This window comes from Leuciscus leuciscus (assembly GCF_965113295.1).
Source record: "Leuciscus leuciscus genome assembly, chromosome: 1".
Lineage (NCBI taxonomy): Eukaryota > Metazoa > Chordata > Actinopteri > Cypriniformes > Leuciscidae > Leuciscus > Leuciscus leuciscus.
Window position 1 is genome coordinate 24,380,109 of NC_138725.1, and position 20,550 is coordinate 24,400,658.

Below are 20,550 nucleotides of genomic sequence, written 5' to 3' on the forward strand. Positions count from 1 at the left end.
TGCGCGTCACACACATGACCAGCGTCGGCCAATAGTGAGCCTACGTGGTGACGTGTAACACAGACGCGCTCCGCAAAAACACTACGAGGGTTAACGGACGCTTTGAGGTAAAGTGAATTCAGACTGCAGACTAAGCAACGATTGTATTTAATTGTACAGTACAATCATAACATAGTACAGACATGATCTTAATTCCATAATATCCTTAAACATAACAATATTGCTGGCCATAAACTGACAAAGTGCGCGTCCGGTGTGCGATACCTCGAGTTGTCATAGACGCGACGTGGCGCTGCGCTTCTCGTATGGTGTGTGACCCCCTTTAGATTATTGGCAGCATAAAAAAAAACGAAACGATGTGACAGCCATGGGCTGAACAATACAAGTTACCGGTAATATCCATCGAGCCTATGAACTAGTTGCCCGAAACACATCAACAAGAAAGAATGAAGGCTACCCTGTAAAACAACTGCAATCATGTGATACAAAAGGACCCTATTCATCACTATCATCATCACCGCGATCCTCAACTACAAGTTGGCGAATTCCTCCTCCTCGTCGCTCTCCTCCACTTCTCCCTCTCCGGCCTAACTCTGCCTGCCTTGCTTGCGCTAACAGGAGAATAGAGAAAGCTCAGATATGCAAGACTCTGAAATGGACTTCAAGTGTAGCATTCAGTGTGATTTCCAGATGATGCTGATTTTGCAGGATTCATTTGAACACATTCAGAGAATAGCTCTGTTCTCAGAATAGGTTAAAGCGCTGATAAAGCTGTGAAGCAGATTTGAGGAAGTGAAACATGGTGTCCAAATGTTCAGCGTTTCCTTGTAGCTCAGAGTGTGGTAATGGACTCTCTTGTCTAGTGTTTAGTGCTGTTATCATCCTAGGTCCTCCCCCTATTTTTTATTTTTCTTTCTTTTTTTGACAATTTTAAATCAGTAATATTTTTTTCCCTCAAATAGCTTTGCAGTTCCTCCCGTGGACCCACCACCTGCAGGAGGGACCGTAAGGGGCCGGTGCTTAGTGGATTGGGCGGCAGTCGAAGGCGGGGGCCTCGACAACCCGATCCCTGGACACGGAAACTAGCTCTAGGGATGTGGAACGTCACCTCTCTAGCGGGGAAGGAGCCTGAGTTTGTGCGTGAGGTTCAGAGGTTCCGACTAGAGATAGTCGGGATCACCTCCACGCACGGCTTGGGCTCTGGAACCAAACTCCTGGAGAGATGATGGACACTTTACCACTCTGGAGTTACCCATGGTGAGAGGCAGCGGGCTGGTGTGGGTTTGCTTATAGCCCTCTAGCTCAGCCGCCATGTGTTGGAGTTCACCCCGGTGAACGAGAGGGTCGCTTCCCTGCGCCTTCGGGTCGGGCATAGGTCTCTCACTGTCGTGTGTGCCTATGGGCCAAACGGCAGTGTAGAGTACCCGGCCTTCTTGGGGTCTCTGGGAGGGGTGCTGGAAAGTGCTCTGACTGGGGACTCCGTTGTTCTACTGGGGGACTTCAACGCCCGCGTGGGCAGCGACAGTGACAACCTAGAGGGGCGTGATTGGGAGGAACGGCCCCCCTGATCTGAACACGAGTGGTGTTCTGTTATTGGACTTCTGTGCTAGTTACAGCTTGTCCATAACAAACACTATGTTCAAGCATAAGGGCGTCCATCAGTGCACATGGCACCAGGACACCCTAGGCCGGAGGTCGATGATCGACTTTGTGGTCATTTCATCTGACCTCTGGCCGTATGTCTTGGACACTCGAGTGGAGAGAGGGGCGGAGCTGTCAACTGATCACCACCTGGTGCTGAGTTGGATCTGATGGCAGGGGAGGAAGCTGGACAGACTCGGCAGACCCAAATGTACTGTGAGGTTCTGTTGGGAACGTTTGGCCGAATCCCCTGTCAGAGAGATCTTCAACTTCCACCTCCGGCAGAGCTTCGACCGGATCCCGAGGGAGTCTGGAGATATTGAGTCCGAGCTGAAGAAGGAGTCCTATCGGGCCTGGCTGGCTTGTGGGACTCCTGAGGCAGCTGACGGGTACCGGCAGTCCAAGCGGACTGCAGCCTGGGTGGTTGTGGTGGCAAAAAATCGGGCTTGGGAGGAGTTCGGTGAGGCCATGGAGAAGGACTACCGGTCGGCCACGAAGAGATTCTGGCAAACCGTCTGGCACCTCAGGAGGGGGAAGCAGTGCCCTACCAACGCTGCTTACAGTGGAGGTGGGCAGCGGTTGACCTCGACTGGGGATCATCGGACGGTGGAAGAAATACTTTGAGGATCTCCTCAATCCCACCGACACGTCTTCCATTGAGGAAGCAGAGGCTGGGGGCTCGGAGGTGGACTCGTCCATCACCCAAGCTGAAGTCACCGAGGTAGTCAAGAAGCTCCTCGGTGGCAAGGCACCGGGGTGGATGAGATCCGCCCCGAGTACCTCAAGTCACTGGATGTTGTGGGGCTGTCTTGGCTGACACGCCTCTGCAACATCGCGTGGCGGTCAGGGACAGTACCTTTGGACTGGCAGACCGGGATGGTGGTCCTTTTTTTTAAGAAGGGGGACCGGAGGGTGTGCTCCAACTATAGGGGGATCACACTTCTCAGCCTCCCCGGGAAAGTCTATGCCAGGGTACTGGAGAGGAGAATACGGCCGATAGTATAATCTCGGATTCAGGAGGAACAGTGCGGTTTTCATCCTGGTCGTGGAACACTGGACCAGCTCTATACCCTCTCCAGGGTGCTGGAGGGTTCATGGGAGTTTGCCCAACCAATCCACACGTGCTTTGTGGATTTGAAGAAGGCATTCGACTGTGTCCCTCGCGGCATCATGTGGAGGATGCTCTGGGAGTATGGGGTCCGGGGCCCTTTGCTAAGGGCTATCCGGTCCCTGTACGACCGGAGCAGGAGCTTGGTTCGCATTGCTGGCAGTAAGTCAGACTTGTTCCCGGTGCATGTTGGACTCCAGCAGGGCTGCCCTTTGCCGCCGGTTCTGTTCATAATTTTTATGGACAGAATTTCTAGGCACAGCCAGGGGCCGGAGGGTGTCAGGTTTGTGGACCACACGATTTCATCTCTGCTCTTTGCGGATGATGTTGTCATGCTGGCCCCATCAGACCAGGACCTTCAGCATTCACTGGGGCGGTTTGCAGCCGAGTGTGAAGCGGCTGGGATGAGAATCAGCGCCTCCAAATCCGAGGCCATGGTTCTCAGTCGGAAAAGGGTTGTTTGCCCACTTCAGGTTGGTGGAGAGTTCCTGCCTCAAGTGGAGGAGTTCAAGTATCTTGGGATCTTGTTCACGAGTGAGGGAAGGATGGAACGGGAGATTGACAGACGGATCGGTGCAGCTTCTGCAGTAATGCAGTCGATGTACCGGTCTGTCGTGGTGAAGAGCTGAGCCGAAAGGCGAAGCTCTCGATTTACCGGTCAATCTACGTTCCTACTCTCACCTATGGTCATGAGCTGTGGGTCATGACCGAAAGGACAAGATCCCGGATACAAGCGGCCGACATGAGCATTCTCCGCAGGGTGGCTGTGCGATCCCTTAGAGATAGGGTGAGAAGCTCGGTCACTCGGGAGGAGCTCAGAGTAGAGCCGCTGCTCCTCCACATCGAAAGGGGCTAGCTGAGGTTGCTCGGGCATATTTTCCGGATGCCTCCTGGACGCCTTCCCGGGAAGGTGTTCCGGGCATGTCCCACCGGGAGGAGACCCCGGGGAAGACCTAGGACATGCTGGAGGGACTATGTCTCCTGGCTGGCCTGGGAACGCCTCGGTGTCCCCCCGGAAGAGCTGGAGGAAGTGTCTAGGGAGAGGGAAGTCTGGGCATCCCTGCTTAGACTGCTGCCCCCGCGACCTGGCCCCGGATAAGCGGAAGAAGATGGATGGATGGATGGTTTTTAAAAGGAGCAAGTTTAGTCATGTCTGTTTTTACAGGAATGGAAAAACTTTTCTTTTAACTGTGTCACATGTGAAAAAAAGAAAGAAATAACTGACATTTAATTTTGTGACATATACACAAATTTTAGAACATTTTATGACAATATAATGTGAGCAGACACTGATGTAATTCTCAGACGGACGTCTCTCTGTAGAAGAAACAGCTGATATACAAGCAAGAGGATAATTTCAGCATGTTCATCTGCATGAAGATGAAGGTTTTCAGACAGAAATCCAGCGGATAAACAGACTCCAGTCATGGAAGAGGCTTGTGAGACACTAGATTGAGTCTGGCCTATATGAAAACACATCAGGGCTTCAATCTCTAACTTTACTGTAGCTGTGATGATATAGATGAGATTCTGTGCCCTGACCAGATGATGATTCACAATAAATCTCATTCATATTCACAGGACATTCAACAAATATCTGCTTGTTCACACACACATATATAATTCCTCCAAACACCAGAGAGATGAAATCTTCCCGTCTGCTCCTGATATGATGAGCACATGATCTGTATCATTAATGTTTATTTGTGAAGGTCTTGTTCTTGTTCACAGAGGCGTAAAGTTCATCCTGAGGTTGATCTTCTCTTCCTCTGACGGCAGCATAAGTCACTGTTTCATCATGATCCTGAAGAATAGCACAGATTCTGTCCATCAATGTTTGAACCCCAGCGATTATTATTATTATTAGAGCATGAGCTTCATTTATCTGAGACAAACTCATGTGCTGGTATCTACTCACATTGAGCGATTCTACTGGCTTTGTGTTGGAAGAAGTGACCTCAGAATAATTCACATCATCTGTCTGCTCCTAAACATCAATGCAAACGTGCAGAGAGTCAAGTTTAACACACAGAACAGACATATCTCTCACTATTATGTAGAATAACACAAAAGCTTTTAAATCACATTATTGTGCTGGTATCTACTCACATTGAGTGATTTTACTGGCTTTGTATTGGACGAAGTGACCTCAGAATAAGTCACATCATCTGTCTGCTCCTAAACATCAATGCAAACGTGCAGAGAGTCAAGTTTAACACACAGAACAGACATATCTCTCACTATAATATGTAGAATAACACAAAAGCTTTTAAATCACATTATTGTGCTGGTATCTACTCACATTGAGTGATTTTACTGGCTTTGTATTGGAAGAAGTGACCTCAGAATAAGTCACATCATCTGTCTGCTCCTAAACATCAATGCAAACATGCAGAGAGTGAAGTTTAACACACAGAACAGACATATCTCTCACTATAATATGTACAATAACACAAAAGCTTTTAAATTACATTATTGAACAGACAGTGAATGTAATGTTTGATGATTTAGTGGACTCACATGGGCTCTTACAGCAGGAGGAATGGACATGTTGATCGTCTCATTCGTCCCTTTATGATCATTCCCATCTTTGACCTTCAGAACAAACATTTAAACTGCATGAATGACACTTTATTGAGCTTTAAAGATATTTATCAAATCTAAATCACTGCATTACTGAACTCACCGCGGAGTCGTCAGTCCCTCTTTTATTATCTGAAAACAAGTGCCTCATGAAATATGAAGTATTTATGATCAAACACACATGAATGTCAATGTTAAGCATTGGGATTTTCAACAAAAAATTTTTTGTTGGAGCATTAAAATGAATAATAAAAATGATTGTTGACTTGATAACTCTGTGATATTGACATTACAGGATTTCTCAGCAGGAATAAACTTCTGTTTGAGAATTTCATATAATCCACATGTTTCTATGATACTTACAGTCTGAACATGATGTGTTTGTTTGCTCATCTGAACCGTTTTTAATTGTTGTAAAGGAGTAAATCTGAAAACTCACCAGCTCTTTTTCTGCAGATCAGCCAGAGAAGAGCAAGAAGGAGAACAGCGACTGCAGCGACAGAAATCACTATGACTGAAGAAGAGATCGAGCACAGAGTCAGAGACAGACAGGGCAGATTGGGGACAATTATAGACAAAGACAAAACACTGTGATTATGTACCTGGTGTGTTTGAAATTGAATGATGAGAGTTTGTGTCTGGTGTTGTTGTATCAGCTTGAGCTGAAAAGGATGATTGGGGACAATTATAGACAAAGACAAAAACCATCGGCACCGAATGAGATTTCAAACGATTCTGATCTTCCTCTGACTTTTGATTATTGTCCAGTGATTTATTTATTGTTTATTGCTCTTCTTTCAAGAAACAAAAGGAAAAAGTCAACTCAGCTCTAACATACTGATTATTTATATATGTGGTAGAGTGTCTATATGGAAATTCATTCATTTTTCTATAGAATTATGTTAGACAAATCTGTTTTTTGAATAACATCATCAATGTCTTAAAAGCATCAGCATCATCACGTACCTTGTGTAGAAGGATTCACTGCTGTCGTTGAACCAGCTGGAGCTGTAATGGATTAATGTTTGTTCAGATGATTCATACTGTACAATATTACCATTATATTTTAACTAGAGATGGACAGGGCAGATTGGGGACAATTATAGACAAAGACAAAACACTGTGATTATGTACCTGGTGTGTTTGAAATTGAATGATGAGAGTTTGTGTCTGGTGTTGTTGTATCAGCTTGAGCTGAAAAGGATGATTGGGGACAATTATAGACAAAGACAAAAGCCATCGGCACCGAATGAGATTTCAAACGATTCTGATCTTCCTCTGACTTTTGATTATTGCCCAGTGATTTATTTATTGTTTATTGCTCTTCTTTCAAGAAACAAAAGGAAAAAGTCAACTCAGCTCTAACATACTGATTATTTATATATGTGGTAGAGTGTCTATATGGAAATTCATTCATATTTTCTATAGAATTATGTTAGACAAATCTGTTTTTTGAATAACATCATCAATGTCTTAAAAGCATCAGCATCATCACGTACCTTGTGTAGAAGGATTCACTGCTGTCGTTGAACCAGCTGGAGCTGTAATGGATTAATGTTTGTTCAGATGATTCATACTGTACAATATTACCATTATATTTTAACTAGAGATGGACAGGGCAGATTGGGGACAATTGTAGACAAAGACAAAACACTGTGATTATGTACCTTGTGTGTTTGTAGTCGAATGATCCTGAGACTCTGTGACTGGTGTTGTCATATCAGCTTGAGCTGAAAAGGATGAATGTTAGTTGAGATGCATCATAATAATATCCAGGATGAGGAGGACATGAGGTGAGGCATAGCAAACCTGGCATAGCAAACCTAGCAGCTTAAACTTTATTTTACCAAACTAAAGAGAGAAATCCAACATGAGAACCCACACAGCAAAATCCTCAGACTTCATTTAACTTTGCTGAGAGTACATATGGTCCCACTCTGAAGTGTTAACGGGTGAACACTGTGCATTTTTGGCCACGATTTGGCCAAAATTGTCTTATTTTTTTCAAGAAAAGCCATGACCAAAATTAACGTAAGAGATTTCTTTGTAGCCACCATTTCAATCCTGCATGTAATGCAGATCACTGTGAACGTATGTGTCATTGATTGATGATGTAAAATGCCAGACGAGTTTTCTTGCGTGCGTCCATTTTTAACGCATCTTGACTTGATTTGACAATAATGACAACTGAGATCTTACAGTGTGACATGACTTACAGCGAGGATCAGGATTGGACAGTCTGGCAAGCAACAAGGATCAAAGGATTATTATAAATCACAGAGTGTGAACCCCGTCTTTACTCTGAATCAGAGTTAAAGTTAATGAGATGATAAAGTGATTTATTAAGTGATGATTGAGCATTAGTGATGAACACCTGCTGTTAACAAGCAGAATCACTGAAGGAAAGAGAAACACAAGAACTACAACTGACTTCAGCCACAGCTTTAGATGAAATCAACTGAAGATAAAAGAAGACATTAAGGGCCTGTCCACACGAACACATATATTTTCAAAACTACAGCTTTTCCTATGCCGTTCATCCAAACGCAGTATCCGGTCTCTGAAACCAAACCTTTTTTAAAACTCCTCACAGTAAATTCCTCTGTGTTAAATCAACACCGCTCGGTGTTCATATGGGAACCACCAGCAGGGTGTTAAAAGTAACACTGAAGCAGTGTTAGAGTTAATTAGATAATTAAGTGATTAATTGAGTGATGATTGTTCGATTATTGAAGACACCTGATGATAACAAGCAGAATCACTGAAGAAAAGAGAAACACAAGACACAGCCTTATGGTGCGTTCACACCGGACGCGAATAGCGCGTCAGGCGCGAGTGATTTCAATGTTAAGTCAATGCAAAGACGCGTTACGCGCGTAAAAAATTCCTGCGGCGCGAATGAGGCGTAGAGCGCGGCGCGGTAGACGCGAATACGCCTCATTCGCGCGTCAAGTTCGCGCGAATGGCGCGAATTGAGCGTCTGGCGCGTTAAGCGCGAATGTTTTATGTAGTGCTATTTGTGCATTCTCGTGTTTGACGCGAATTCGCGTCTGCCGCCCGAGATGAAAAATCTGAACTTCTGCGTCAATTCGCGCCGCGTTAACCAATCAGGAGCCTGCTTGCTGCTGTCACGTGGTGAAGTGACAGTTTATAATGTTATTTTATGTTTGGCCTCAATAAATTATTTTGTAATATGACTAAAATGCTTGGTGTGCAAAGCAAATCTTTCACATAAAAACTCGATTTCAATATATGAGAGATACTCATTTTGTTTTGAATGCTATTTATTCCATATCTATTCTAGATTATATGAAACATTATTATTCTAATGTAAAGACAACAAACACAATTTAGTGTATAAAAACTTTGTTAAAAAATCACAGGACAGGTTTCACTTTTGGAGGCTGGCTCCATTTATTATCAAAACAAAAATAAATGTTTAGGTGGGTGGGGGCGAGGGTGAACCTCGCGCCGGGCTGTAGAGCGCGGGCTCGACAGGCATAGACCACTCGAGGCCGAGGCCTTATACGGCCTACGCTGTCCTCGTCAGCGTCCTCACCGTTAGGTCCACCAAACCTACCTCCTGGAGCAAATTGTGAAACTCCTGAAACCCTCCGGAGGGTCTGGTGGACCCGAGTACAGCGACGATGTCCCATACGCAGCTGTTTCTGCTCTCCAGAGCATATACGAGCTGTGACTCTCTCGATTAATGCTAATGCTAATGCTCGATAAACATCTAAAAGAGATGGCCGCCAAAACTTTCACCTCTGACGCGCGTAAATTTCGCTTCAAACTTTTGTTTTTTACGCGCGTTAGACACGCGAATTAACACAAAGTGGTCAAGCGTCAAACTAGACGCGGCAGGCGCGAATTTGACGCGCTATTCGCGTCCGGTGTGAACGCAGCATTAGATGAAACCAACTGAAAATACATGAAATCTCTCTTATTACAAACCAGTTTGACCATATTTCTGTCATTCATCTACAGAAGTTCTTTTTGAGAATGAACAGAGTTTTAGATGTTGTTTTATTGAATATGGTGATCAGTGTTCCTTAAGTTGGTTGGTTTGACTCTTTATATATTTTTTATGTTAGTTGTTGTCTTTGTAACAGTGTTTACCAAAACACATAATTTGTTGCAAAGAAAACAATAAACAAAGATGATCAGGTAATATATATATTTCATCATCATAAAGAAAAATGATTAACAATTGTCATCATTGACCAAAAGAGGTTACTTTTTTTATTAACAAATTTTAACCTATAGTATTTTTATCAATACTTTTTTTTTCCAAAGATCAAACATTCTAAATTTTAATTTCTAAATACATTGCAAGAAAAGAAAGTGCAAAGACACACACCCACACAGACACACTAACATCAAGATTCAGCTTATGAATCACAACAATGGTGACATGCTTCATGCTGCAATGCGTGCTGGGAGCCATTCGTTTTATAATATGGTGGCTGCCAGCATGCATTGCTTCATGAAGCATGTCACCATTGTTGAGATGCATATGCTAATTCTTGGTGTCTAAAATAATTACCTCCACAAAATATAAAAAAAATCACAATTCAGAATGTCTGATCTGTGATAATAAATTATCGTTGGTGAAAAAAAACAAACACATTTTTGCTCAATTATGAGATTAGTAAATCATTCTAATTCATGATGGTTCAAATTACATCATATGATCATCTTTGTTTCTGGCTTCCTTTGTAACAATTGATGTGGTTGGGTAAACACTGTTACAAAGACCACAAACTTGGTACAAAACCTATTATTTCCAATAAAACATAAACATCTAAAACTCTGTTCATCCTCTATAACTAGTTGGCAATAAGTGAAGCTGGTAATGCTGTTTGTGGAGTTGTTTAATCCTCCTCTGCTGAGATCTTCAGAGATTTAGGGCGTTTTTCCACTGGGTTCGTTTGCTGCGGTCCGAACCCGAGTGCGCTCGTTCCCGGCGCCCCCCGCAGCGTTGGTCTGGTTTCACACTCAATTAGTTGTATCGAACCCAGGTGCGTTTGCAGTGATCTTACGTCATCGCAAACGCACACGGAAAATGCATGGATAATACAACTCGACTGAGCATAGCTGTAATTTGTCAGTTTTTTTGGTGCTATTATGCACAACATAGTGAGAGACATTACCTCTTCAGTGTCCCACAACGTTCCCCTGCCACTCATGGTTGTCGTGTGTGAGGAAACAATGATATCGACAGTGATACGCATGCGCAGGATACTATACTTCCTGAACAAGTGCGCACCCGAGTCCGTGTTGCTTGCACATTAACGCGAACCGCGCCAAGGTTCGGGAGCAACCGAGCTCAGACCACCTCCTCCAGGTAGTCTCGGGTTCGGTACTCTAGTGCGCACCCGGGTCCGATGACAGCGTTCACATCAGTGTTGTGCCAGTTCACAGCTTTTCTGAACTAGTTCAAGTTCAGTTCATACATGCTCAAAGTGAACAGTTCACGTTCAAAGTTCACAATTTTAATTCTGAACTAGTTCAAAGTTCAGTTCATTTTACTTTTTTCGTGAGATATTCAAATAAATACTTTTTTTCACACTACGAGCTAGAAATCACTATACGTTCTTTGAAGCTGCTCATTGTAGACATTTGCTCATGACACTGCAATTGTGGGTTTCTTACCAGGTGATGAAACTTGCAGCAGTACAGACAAGGTAGACCAGTTCTATACTTAGTGCAATGAAATCTACCAGCATTTAATTAAAAAAAGAATATATAATATGAAATATGTATATATTATTTGATATATATGATATTATATATACATATGTGTGTGTATGAAATGAGCAAAACTCTTGAATGAAGGTAATGAAGGCAAAACTCAAAGGCACAAAAAACTTTATTTTTAAGGAAACTGCGTATCTTTATGGTTGATACAGTGATTTTTAAGATGTAACTTTGTGTAAGATGGAACTTTATGCAACTTTAGGTAGGTAACTTCAACTTTCATACAGTAGTTGGTGACCTTTTCAATTCAGTGCTGGGGACATGATCTACAGGAACATGGTTACACTAGTGCGAACTGAAAACTGAACCCCACCCCCTGGATACTTCTTTCTCCCCTCAGGTCAGTCCAAAGAGTTTTTTGTTTGCATTCAACACCAACTGTTTTTCGAAGTTGGCATCTCCCAATCGGTTTCTCCTGGGCCTAAATATCTGGCCACCAGTGCTGAACAGCCTCTCCACTGGAGCACTTGACGGGATTGCTGTGTTGTACTTCACAAACAGCTTTTTCAGCTTGGGTAGGACTGTGTACTCATTGAAGTTGTCAGCAGTTGGGGCATCCAGGTACATGTCCACCTCGGACTTGGTGACTGTTACTGGGCTTCGACTGAATTTAAAAAAGGAGGAAGCACTGCTTTTTCTCTCTGTTGCAGAGGTTTGCGCTTGTTCAGACTCCACCACAGAGATAGATTGCACTTCTTGCTTCAGCATCACTCTGTACTGCAAGCGCTGAATGTCATCCGACACCCAGTCCAACTTGAACATTGGGAGTAGTACAGCTGCCAGGATGTTCTCTTTTTCTTCAAGCCTGTCATCCAATCTTTTGCAGATTGCCTGAATCATGGTTTGGATGAGAGGACGACATGCAGCCAGACCTTCTGTAGCTGTAGGCTTTGAGCTCTCATCCAGCAGCCCTCTCAAGTCATTTTTCAGCTGCACAATTGTAGGCACCAGGTACCCAAGGAATGTGTTTTTCTCCCCTTGAAGAATGTTTAGTGCAGCGGCTAAGGGATGCATCACACTCACAAAGTTATGGATGAAATCAATCTCCTGTGGGGAAAACCGCCGAAGGCCGAACTCATCACAGACGTTGTGCAGAAGCAGCCTGTCATATTCAGGAGCTGGATCACCTGGCGCTATCAGGTCGCTGGCCTGTGGAGTCAATGTGGCTATGTGACTCAGGCGCTGCATGGAGAGGAACATTGAGTTCCATCGTGTGTTATTTGGAGTGACAAAGCCAATCTTTAGCTTTTCCTCAACCAAATCTGAGGCTTTTGAGCTCCGTTTAACTCTGTTCCACAGAGCGCATGCTTTGGAAAACACAGGCCTCGCCAGTGTGTTGTACTGCCTGTCAGTTACATTCTTTGTGTCGGCAGCAACAAGATTTAAGGTGTGGGCCATGCACCTTCTGTGAGGGGGGAGGCAGGGATCCTCTAATGCTGAGAGGGGTGCTGGCTCAAGCCCATCATCATCATCATCATCATCACCATCACCATCATCCAAACTGTCAATTGCCTGGACAGAAGCCTCTTCCACTGTTTCATCAGCAGCTGCAGCCGCAGCTGTAATAGCAACACCCTCTCCAAAACAGTTAAATGCCTTAACAAAATTTGAGGCATTGTCTGTCACTGTGCACACAATTTTGTTCTGGATTTTAAATTCCTTGTACACCTCTGCCAGTACTTTTGCCAGTACATCATATGTGTGTGACCCCCTGACACGACGGCATGCAAGTGCAGCTGATTTCCTGAGTGATGGATCATGTTTGTCAAGCCAATGAACTGTAATGCCCATGAATCCCTTGTTGACAGCTGACCAGCAATCAGCTGTTGTGCAAACAAAATCAAGCTCGGCAAGTTCACTTTTTAATTTATTGATAACCTCCTTAAATTCTCTATTCAGTAGTCCCTGCACTTGCTTTCTTGAAGGCACATGTCTGGTTGGTTGCAAACCTGTCACTAGTCTGATGAACGAGGGTTTCTCAACTTTGCTTAGAGGTTGTAAATCTTCCACAATGTAGTCGATAGTCAGTTTATCTACCTGCTCCTGTGAGACCACCACGGACCTATTGAAGGCTGCTGGCAGTGTCATTTGCGTTTGGGGTTGGCAGGGGGTCTTTTTTCCCTTTCCTCCCTTATGACCCTCGAGGGCGTGCATATATGCATTTACACTGGATGGATGTTTACATTTACATTTACATTTATTCATTTAGCTGACGCTTTTATACAAAGCGACTTACAATTGCTATATATGTCAGAGGTCGCACGCCTCTGGAGCAACTAGGGGTTAAGTGTCTTGCTCAGGGACACATTGGTGTCTCACAGTGGATTCGAACCCGGGTCTCTCACACCAAAGGCATGTGTCTTATCCATTGCGCCACTACCACTACCATGTTTTAACTCAATGTGCCGTTTCAAATTCGAGAAGGACGTTGTTGATGTCCTAACTTGTTTTTGCTGCACAGGTGGACATATCTTACACAGAAAGGTAAGATTTTTGCCGTCGGGGTCTTGGTTTGCAAGACTGTAAAATTGTTTTAAATGTTCATAAGGAGAATCGGTGTCCGTCTCCGTGCCATCACTTCCACTAGCCATTTTTTTTTTAATTGCAGCGCTTTCTCTCACTCTCGTCTTTGGTCTGTCTCTCTCTCTCTCGCTCCTCTAGCCCTCCGCGCTCTCGTCGTTGCCTGCTACGCGGCGTTGCTATGCCTACCCCGCTCTGCTGCAATTCATCACGGGTAACGTTGTGCGGAAGCCAGTATGCTATTCAACTATTCTCAGCCGGACACTACGTTGCCCGCAATGCATTGCGCACACAATGTCAAAACCATTTCTGTCTGGTGATACATGATTTAAGCGGCACCAGCGAGAATACAGGAGGGAGGAACTTTCTCTCGTTGCGTTTCAAAAGAGAAAACAGATGTCACTCAGTTTTCAATGGAAAACAAATTCCAACGTTCATTTACAGTGATGTCTGCCGTTCATGACACATAATGTGAACTAATTCACATTCAAGTTCTTTATTAAAAAATGTGTTGCGTTCAGTTCAACGTTCACGAAAAAATGAGCGTGTTCAATGAACGCGTTCTTTTGAACTCGTTCACGCACAACACTGGTTCACATTAGCGATTTTTCATGCGAACCGTGCCCCGGTCCGCACTAAACTGCCAGTGTGAAAGCGCCCTTAATGTCATCTTTTATCTTTGGTTGATTTCATATCCGGTAGTCAGTTGTAGTTCTTGTGTTTCTCTTTTCTTCAGTGATTCTGCTTGTTATCATCAGGTGTCTTCAATGCTCAATCATCACTCAACGAATCACTTAATTACCTCATTAACTCTAACACTGCTTCAGTGTTACTTTTAACACCCTGCTGGTGGTTCCCATATAAACACTGAGCGGTGTTGATTTAACACCAGGGATTTTACTGTGCTGCCAGGGTGAAGATTTTCAGAAACTCCGGTTGCAGTGCTTGTCGTGTATACGGTGAAACCGTAGATTCTGGTTCGTGACGTCAGAACCGGTTGTCGTGTATAGGGTGAAACCGTAGATTCTGGTTTGTGACGTCAGAACCGGTAATAACCTTTTTTCCAGGCTTCTGATTGGCCAACATGGCTTTAGGGTTAGGGTTATATCGCCACCTGTTGGTTTGGCATGCTCTTGACAGCGCTTCATAGGGTGTTTTTGCGTTTTCATGTGGACGTGAAATGTTTTTTAAACGGAGGAGGAGAAACGGTGTATAAAACCGCGTACGTGTGGACTAGGCCTCAATCTCTGAAGATTAGTGATGGGAAGTTCGGATCATTTTACTGACTTACTCGTTCGATCTCGTTCATCAAAATGAACGAGATCGAAGTGGAACGAGATCGAAGTGGGGATGTGGTGGGGGCGCATGCGCAAGTGCTGACCCCAGATGCTGGTGTGCTCGTGTGTTTGTTTGTTTTAAAATTGACTAGCAGCCTACGTTCTATAAGCAACATGCTTTTTAACCCTCTGAGGTCGAGAAACGCGCCGACGCGTTTTGATGGATTTTTTTCACATAGCAGCAACATAAACTTAAATTACTCCGTCATTTATGGTTATACAGAAAAAAGAAATATAAAAAAATAATCTGTGATATTTCTACTTTTGTATGTGTCCACTTACAATCAAATCAAAACATTGTGCTTTTGTAAAATAAAGAAAATAAACAGGGTGTGCGTTCTGCCTCTCCGTCGCGGTGAACTTTTTTTTCTTGAGCACGTCTATAAACTGAAACAAAACTCAGCGAATACTTGTCACACATTTATGAGCCATATACCTTTATGCACATTTAAGTGTGTACTTTTAAATGATCGGATTCAAACTGAAAACAAATATTCTCTGTTTAAGTAATTTGTATAAAACCGACAGGATGTCCAGTATCTCAAACGCTTGCTAATTATTTTTTAATTCGACCACGCCCACTCGCGCAAAAGAGATTCACATGCAAATCTCCACATGGAACGCGAACGCCCTCGTTACCTCAAACACAAAACACCAAAACACTTCACAAGTCTCTGCTTTTCGTCGAGTTTGGAAGACACGTCTGAGCTTACATTGGATTTACATCAGAAGAAGAAGAACGCGATTTGAAGACAAGAAAGATGTAAGGTAAGAAATTCTTACTTATTAGTTTATGGTATTGTTGCATAAACTTCACATTGCAGTTGAACTGTTGCTAGATATATGGTGAATATTATACTATTTAGACCCGTGTTTACTGTTAAATACTGTTTGTGGATATCTGCTCAAACATATGTATAACCATAATGTTTAATATTTTGGAGCGCGATGGCGTTTGAATGTATCATATTTTGGAGCGCGCTGTGCGTTTGAATGCATCATATTTTGGAGCGCGATCGCGTTTGAATGTAGGCTATCATATTTTGGAGCGCGCTGTGGGTTTGAGTATCATATTTTGGAGCGCGCTGTGGGTTTTAATGTATCATATTTTGGAGCGCGATTGCGTTTGAAAGGAAAAATGCACCAAACATTAGGCTTTATGTTTTTACTATTATCTCATTTCATATCATCATAACGAATGGAAACATTTGAAGTAACATATGATAATCAATATATTTTTCTCTAGCGTAGTTGTTCTTGAAATCTTTTGGAAGATTTAATTTATTGTTATTATTATTTTATGCAGCACTGCGTAGCCTATGCCTACAAGCAGAGATGGGCATAAATACATGGAAATTTATTTAAAATACAAATACAAAATACTGTGTGGAAAAATGTATTTAAATACAAATACAAAATACTGTGTGAAAAAATTTATTTAAATACAAATACAGTATTTTGTATTTTGAAAATACACAAAATACTTGTGAAATTGGCCATCCAGTGCAGGGATAGGTCACAGTGAATGAAGAAACTACATAGGCCTACTGACTAATCATTCCTAACCTCATCTCTGCCCTTTCTTTCTTTCTTTCTTTCTTTCTTTCTTTCTTTCTTTCTTTCTTTCTTTCTTTCTTTCTTTCTGGCAATTACAAATAAACTTATGCAAAATAGCAGCCATTTATGTACTTATTTCTGGTTACAATGTAGTCTATTACTTGTGGTGAACACTATTAAAAAATTCATACTGTATGTAAAACTGTGGGAACCTTTTCTGCTAATTAGCAAAGAATATGGATGGGCGATATGACCAAAATCTCAATTTTACTTCACAGTAACAATATCATGGTTTCACAATTCTCCATATCAGTATTGATTCCACAGCATAGACTGAATTTCAAACTCTTTTGATTTTTTAAAAATAAATAATTAATCAGAGCGTCATCTCACATTCCCTTTAAGAGCAGGCGCGCTTGTTCCATGGCGGATTGCTATTATAACGGCGGATTTGCTAGACGCACGCCAGGAGCGGTTCACAGCCGAGGAGAGCGACGTTCTCGTCAGGGCCGTAAAACACAGAGAAGTGACATTGGGGATGGAGAAACACACCCAGATTAGCTTCGATTAAACAGGCGTATGATAATTTGGGTAAATGTGTAAGCTAGATTTATGCCTATTTTTTCACATCTTCATGGACACAACAATGATTTCCCCTGAAGTCCACTGAGCGCGTAGCCTGGGTTTCCCGATGCTGCCTTGCTCGCAGCGCGATTTTATTCACGCTGCTAGGCAGCCTGGACACCATGGACCAGATTTTCCCCTGAAAAAGGGAACCAATCACAGAACGGGGAGGGAGCAGCAAGACGATGACGACACCGAAGCAGTTTGTTTATATCTATGGATCCAACATTGCATCAGACTCGACGTTACCTCTACCCTCATGTTTATCTTGCACAAACGGTAATATTCGCTAAACGCCATCGTGTACAAATAAATCTTAGACCCATCGTCTTTTTCCTCGTCGAATTTCTGTCACTCTACATATGTCATCTGGTATAATTGAAGCGATTGGCTATGAGCTACGTACAGGCGCATTTGATAGACATTCATAGCGCCCAATAAACGGCTCTGGGCATTCGTAAACCACGCCTCAAATACGAGAAAATTAACATATGGTTCCCAGACCAAGTCTCAAATGAGACTTGGTCTGACGTTAGCCAGGCTACTGAGTGCGGGTGCAAAATAGGAATGATACATGCATCGGTGTACAAAGTCAATTGTGCTGGGTGCAAGATAGGGCCCGTAGTGTCATATCACCCAGCCCTAACATGCAGTAATGCTTTAAACACATTTGACAAGCTAGTTGATCAAAATAAACAACCGGTCAAGACTGATTGGCTTACGCTATTTTCCCACTTGTCTCTGCTCTTTAATTCTTTCACGTTAACTGAAGTGAATAATGCACTATTTTAACTTTAGTCAACAAGTAGAATTGATCATGACATTCTCACCTTATTCCACCTATAGCTAGTGAATGTCTGAACTAGTTGATGCACAAAATCAATACCCTGATAAAGAGGTTGACTGGCAAAAAGTATTTTATGTATTTTGAAAATACAAAAATACTCATCTTAAATGTATTTAAATACAAATTACATTTGATTTTTTCCAAAGGCTTTAAAATACAAAATAGTATTTTGTATTTCAAATACGTATTTTAAATACATGTATCTGAAATACTGCCCATCCCTGCCTACAAGGCACAACACACCTGGTGTTCATTATATATTGTTGGAAACGTGTGTGTGTGTGTATTCTGTGAATTTTAAAAAGAAATTTTAACCAGAAAAATCTCAAATCTATTCCCAAAATCGTGCAGCCCTATAGTTTCTCTTGATATCAGTATGTTCACAGTTTTTTCTTTTTTTTCTTTTTCTTTCAGGGACCAGATGCAACTGAGTCCTGCTGACTTCAACATTCACATGAGTCTCTGTACATGAACATGGTAAAGTGAAAATCAAACACCTTGGAAATGAAAGGTATGTTTTTAGGAATGGCACAAAGGTCTCTGTCTTTGGATCATTGTTTTCAATGTGCTCTTTTGTCATTTGTATTTTTGGATTGTGTTGTGTTGTAAATAAATCCAAACAATCTAAAAGCCATTCTTTTTTAAATCTCCTCATTCTTTGTGCAAGGTTGCTCTGAATGACAGGGCCTGATCGCTCCTAATAGGGCAGTTAGGGGAGTGTCTTTGTCTTTCTCAGGTGTTAAAAGCTTACATATTCATGAGATGATCACGCCTTTCCGCATATGGCTTTGTCACACAAAACACGTCTTAGAAATTTAAAATCAATATATTGTCTTATCTGAATGAGCAGTCAGGGTGATTTTCACATAGTTTTGGAGCAAATATTCTAGGCTACATGATACAATTTTCAAAAGTCTTGTGAAGAAATAATCAGTATGGGTTTCATGGCCTTATTTCAGTGAGAATTTTTTTTTGTATTTTCACAAACCACGCATAAATGTCATTATCTCAAAACTACAAACTTTTACATACATGCTGCTGATATATTATTGTAGCAGAGTTTATGCTGAATGCAGTGTAATTAGACTTTAGCCATGAAAATGTCACAAGTAACAGAAAAAAACACAAATGTCAGAGCATGTCAGAACACCTCCAGGGTCAGAAAACAGCTCAGACCTCAGAGGGTTAAGATTATCATTATGTTTTGGATTTTCAAATGCGTTAACGACTGTGTTTGTGCGCCACGAAGATCTGCTGAGATTCCGATACAATGTTAAAACCCCACCAAATTTCCTTCATGAACCTTCTGAAATAATCTGTCCTATCCATACAACAAACAGAAAGAAGAAAGTTAAACGGAGGGGCTCTAGAGGCGGAATCCGAAACAGACTTAAATTTTGCAGCAGTCGGTTTCCTCTTCCTACAATAACTTTAACTAATGCTCGTTCGCTTCAAAATAAAATGCCCGAACTCCCAGCATTGGTGAAATATAACAGAGACTTTAAAAGAGCTAACCTGATCTGCATTACGGAGACGTGGCTGACGGAGGCGATTGACAACATAAACTTGGACGGATACTCATTAATCCGCCTGGACCGTGACAGTTCCAAGTCAACCAAAACCATCGGAGGAGGACTGTGTATGTTCGTTAATAGCAGGTGGGCAAAGAATATTACGGTAGGTGAAACACATTGCTCAGCTCACTATGAACTATTGACTGTCTCATTTAGGCCATATTATTTGCCTCGTGAATTTGGACAAATAACAATTATTTTAGTCTATGTGCCTGGGCCAAATTTTACACTTGCTGCCGAATGCATAGCTGCTAGTTACAACAGAGCTCTGTGCAATTCTGCCGATGACCCAGTCTTCGTGCTTGGAGATTTCAATAAATACAATGCTTCTACGCTGTTGCCAAATCTTGAGCAATATGTAACCTGTCCGACAAGACTGGATAAGACTCTGGACAAATGCTTTGGTAACGTTGAAGGTGCATATGTGCCAAGGTTATATCCACCTCTGGGACGTTCGGATCACAACATTATTCATCTGTTACCAAAATATAGGCAGCTATTACGTTCAGCAGGTCCAAACGTGGTCCAGAGACTCAACAGAAAAGCTAAGAGGCTGTTTTGAGTGTACTGAATGGGACTTATTTTTTAATGATGATGACTGTTGTAGTACGAAAGATAAAAGATGCACAGAATGAATATAAAGAGAATGTTGAAGAGAAATTCAAAACAGGGAATGTAAGAGATGCATGGAAGGGTTTGAATACAATGATGGGTAGACAAAAGAAAAGAGTTCAACAATATGAAGACTCTCATTGTTTTGCAAATAATCTTAATATTTTTTATTCAATATTTGATAATAATTTTAATGATTTGACTGTTAGTAATGAACTAATGACCATGACTCAATCGCAGCCTATTACCATACAGGAGAGAGATGTTGTCACAGTGCTTCATAAAGTCAAACCGCACAAGGCACCTGGCCCAGATGGCCTTAAGGGGAAAGTCTTTAAAGAATGTGCGGCACAACTTGGATATGTGTGTACAAGATTGTTTCAAATT

At 42.3% G+C, this 20,550-nt stretch overlaps 1 protein-coding gene and 1 long non-coding RNA gene across 13 annotated transcripts in view; both read right to left on the reverse strand.

Moving 5' to 3' along the window:
- Positions 1 to 20,550, reverse strand: part of LOC309503306 — a 131,345-nt gene that overhangs the window by 5,465 nt on the left and 105,330 nt on the right. The gene's annotated exons all lie outside the window — the stretch shown is intronic.
- LOC309499733 (uncharacterized protein) overlaps positions 110 to 20,550 on the reverse strand; it is a 46,580-nt gene continuing 26,139 nt past the window's right edge. For 3 of the 12 annotated variants that reach the window (XM_082171169.1, XM_082171163.1, XM_082171159.1), the window contains 12 exons: positions 7,000 to 7,062; positions 6,832 to 6,873; positions 6,467 to 6,526; positions 6,299 to 6,340; positions 5,935 to 5,994; positions 5,772 to 5,846; positions 5,436 to 5,464; positions 5,270 to 5,344; positions 5,052 to 5,120; positions 4,859 to 4,927; positions 4,668 to 4,736; positions 110 to 4,553 (listed from right to left, as the gene is read on the reverse strand). In XM_082171169.1, coding sequence (XP_082027295.1) covers positions 4,443 to 4,553; positions 4,668 to 4,736; positions 4,859 to 4,927; positions 5,052 to 5,120; positions 5,270 to 5,344; positions 5,436 to 5,464; positions 5,772 to 5,846; positions 5,935 to 5,994; positions 6,299 to 6,340; positions 6,467 to 6,526; positions 6,832 to 6,873; positions 7,000 to 7,062 — 764 coding nt within the window. In that variant the 3' untranslated portion in view covers positions 110 to 4,442. The remainder of the gene's footprint in view (positions 4,554 to 4,667; positions 4,737 to 4,858; positions 4,928 to 5,051; positions 5,121 to 5,269; positions 5,345 to 5,435; positions 5,465 to 5,771; positions 5,847 to 5,934; positions 5,995 to 6,298; positions 6,341 to 6,466; positions 6,527 to 6,831; positions 6,874 to 6,999; positions 7,063 to 20,550) is intronic. The other 9 variants (XM_082171168.1, XM_082171166.1, XM_082171164.1 and 6 more) reach the window with 9 other exon arrangements.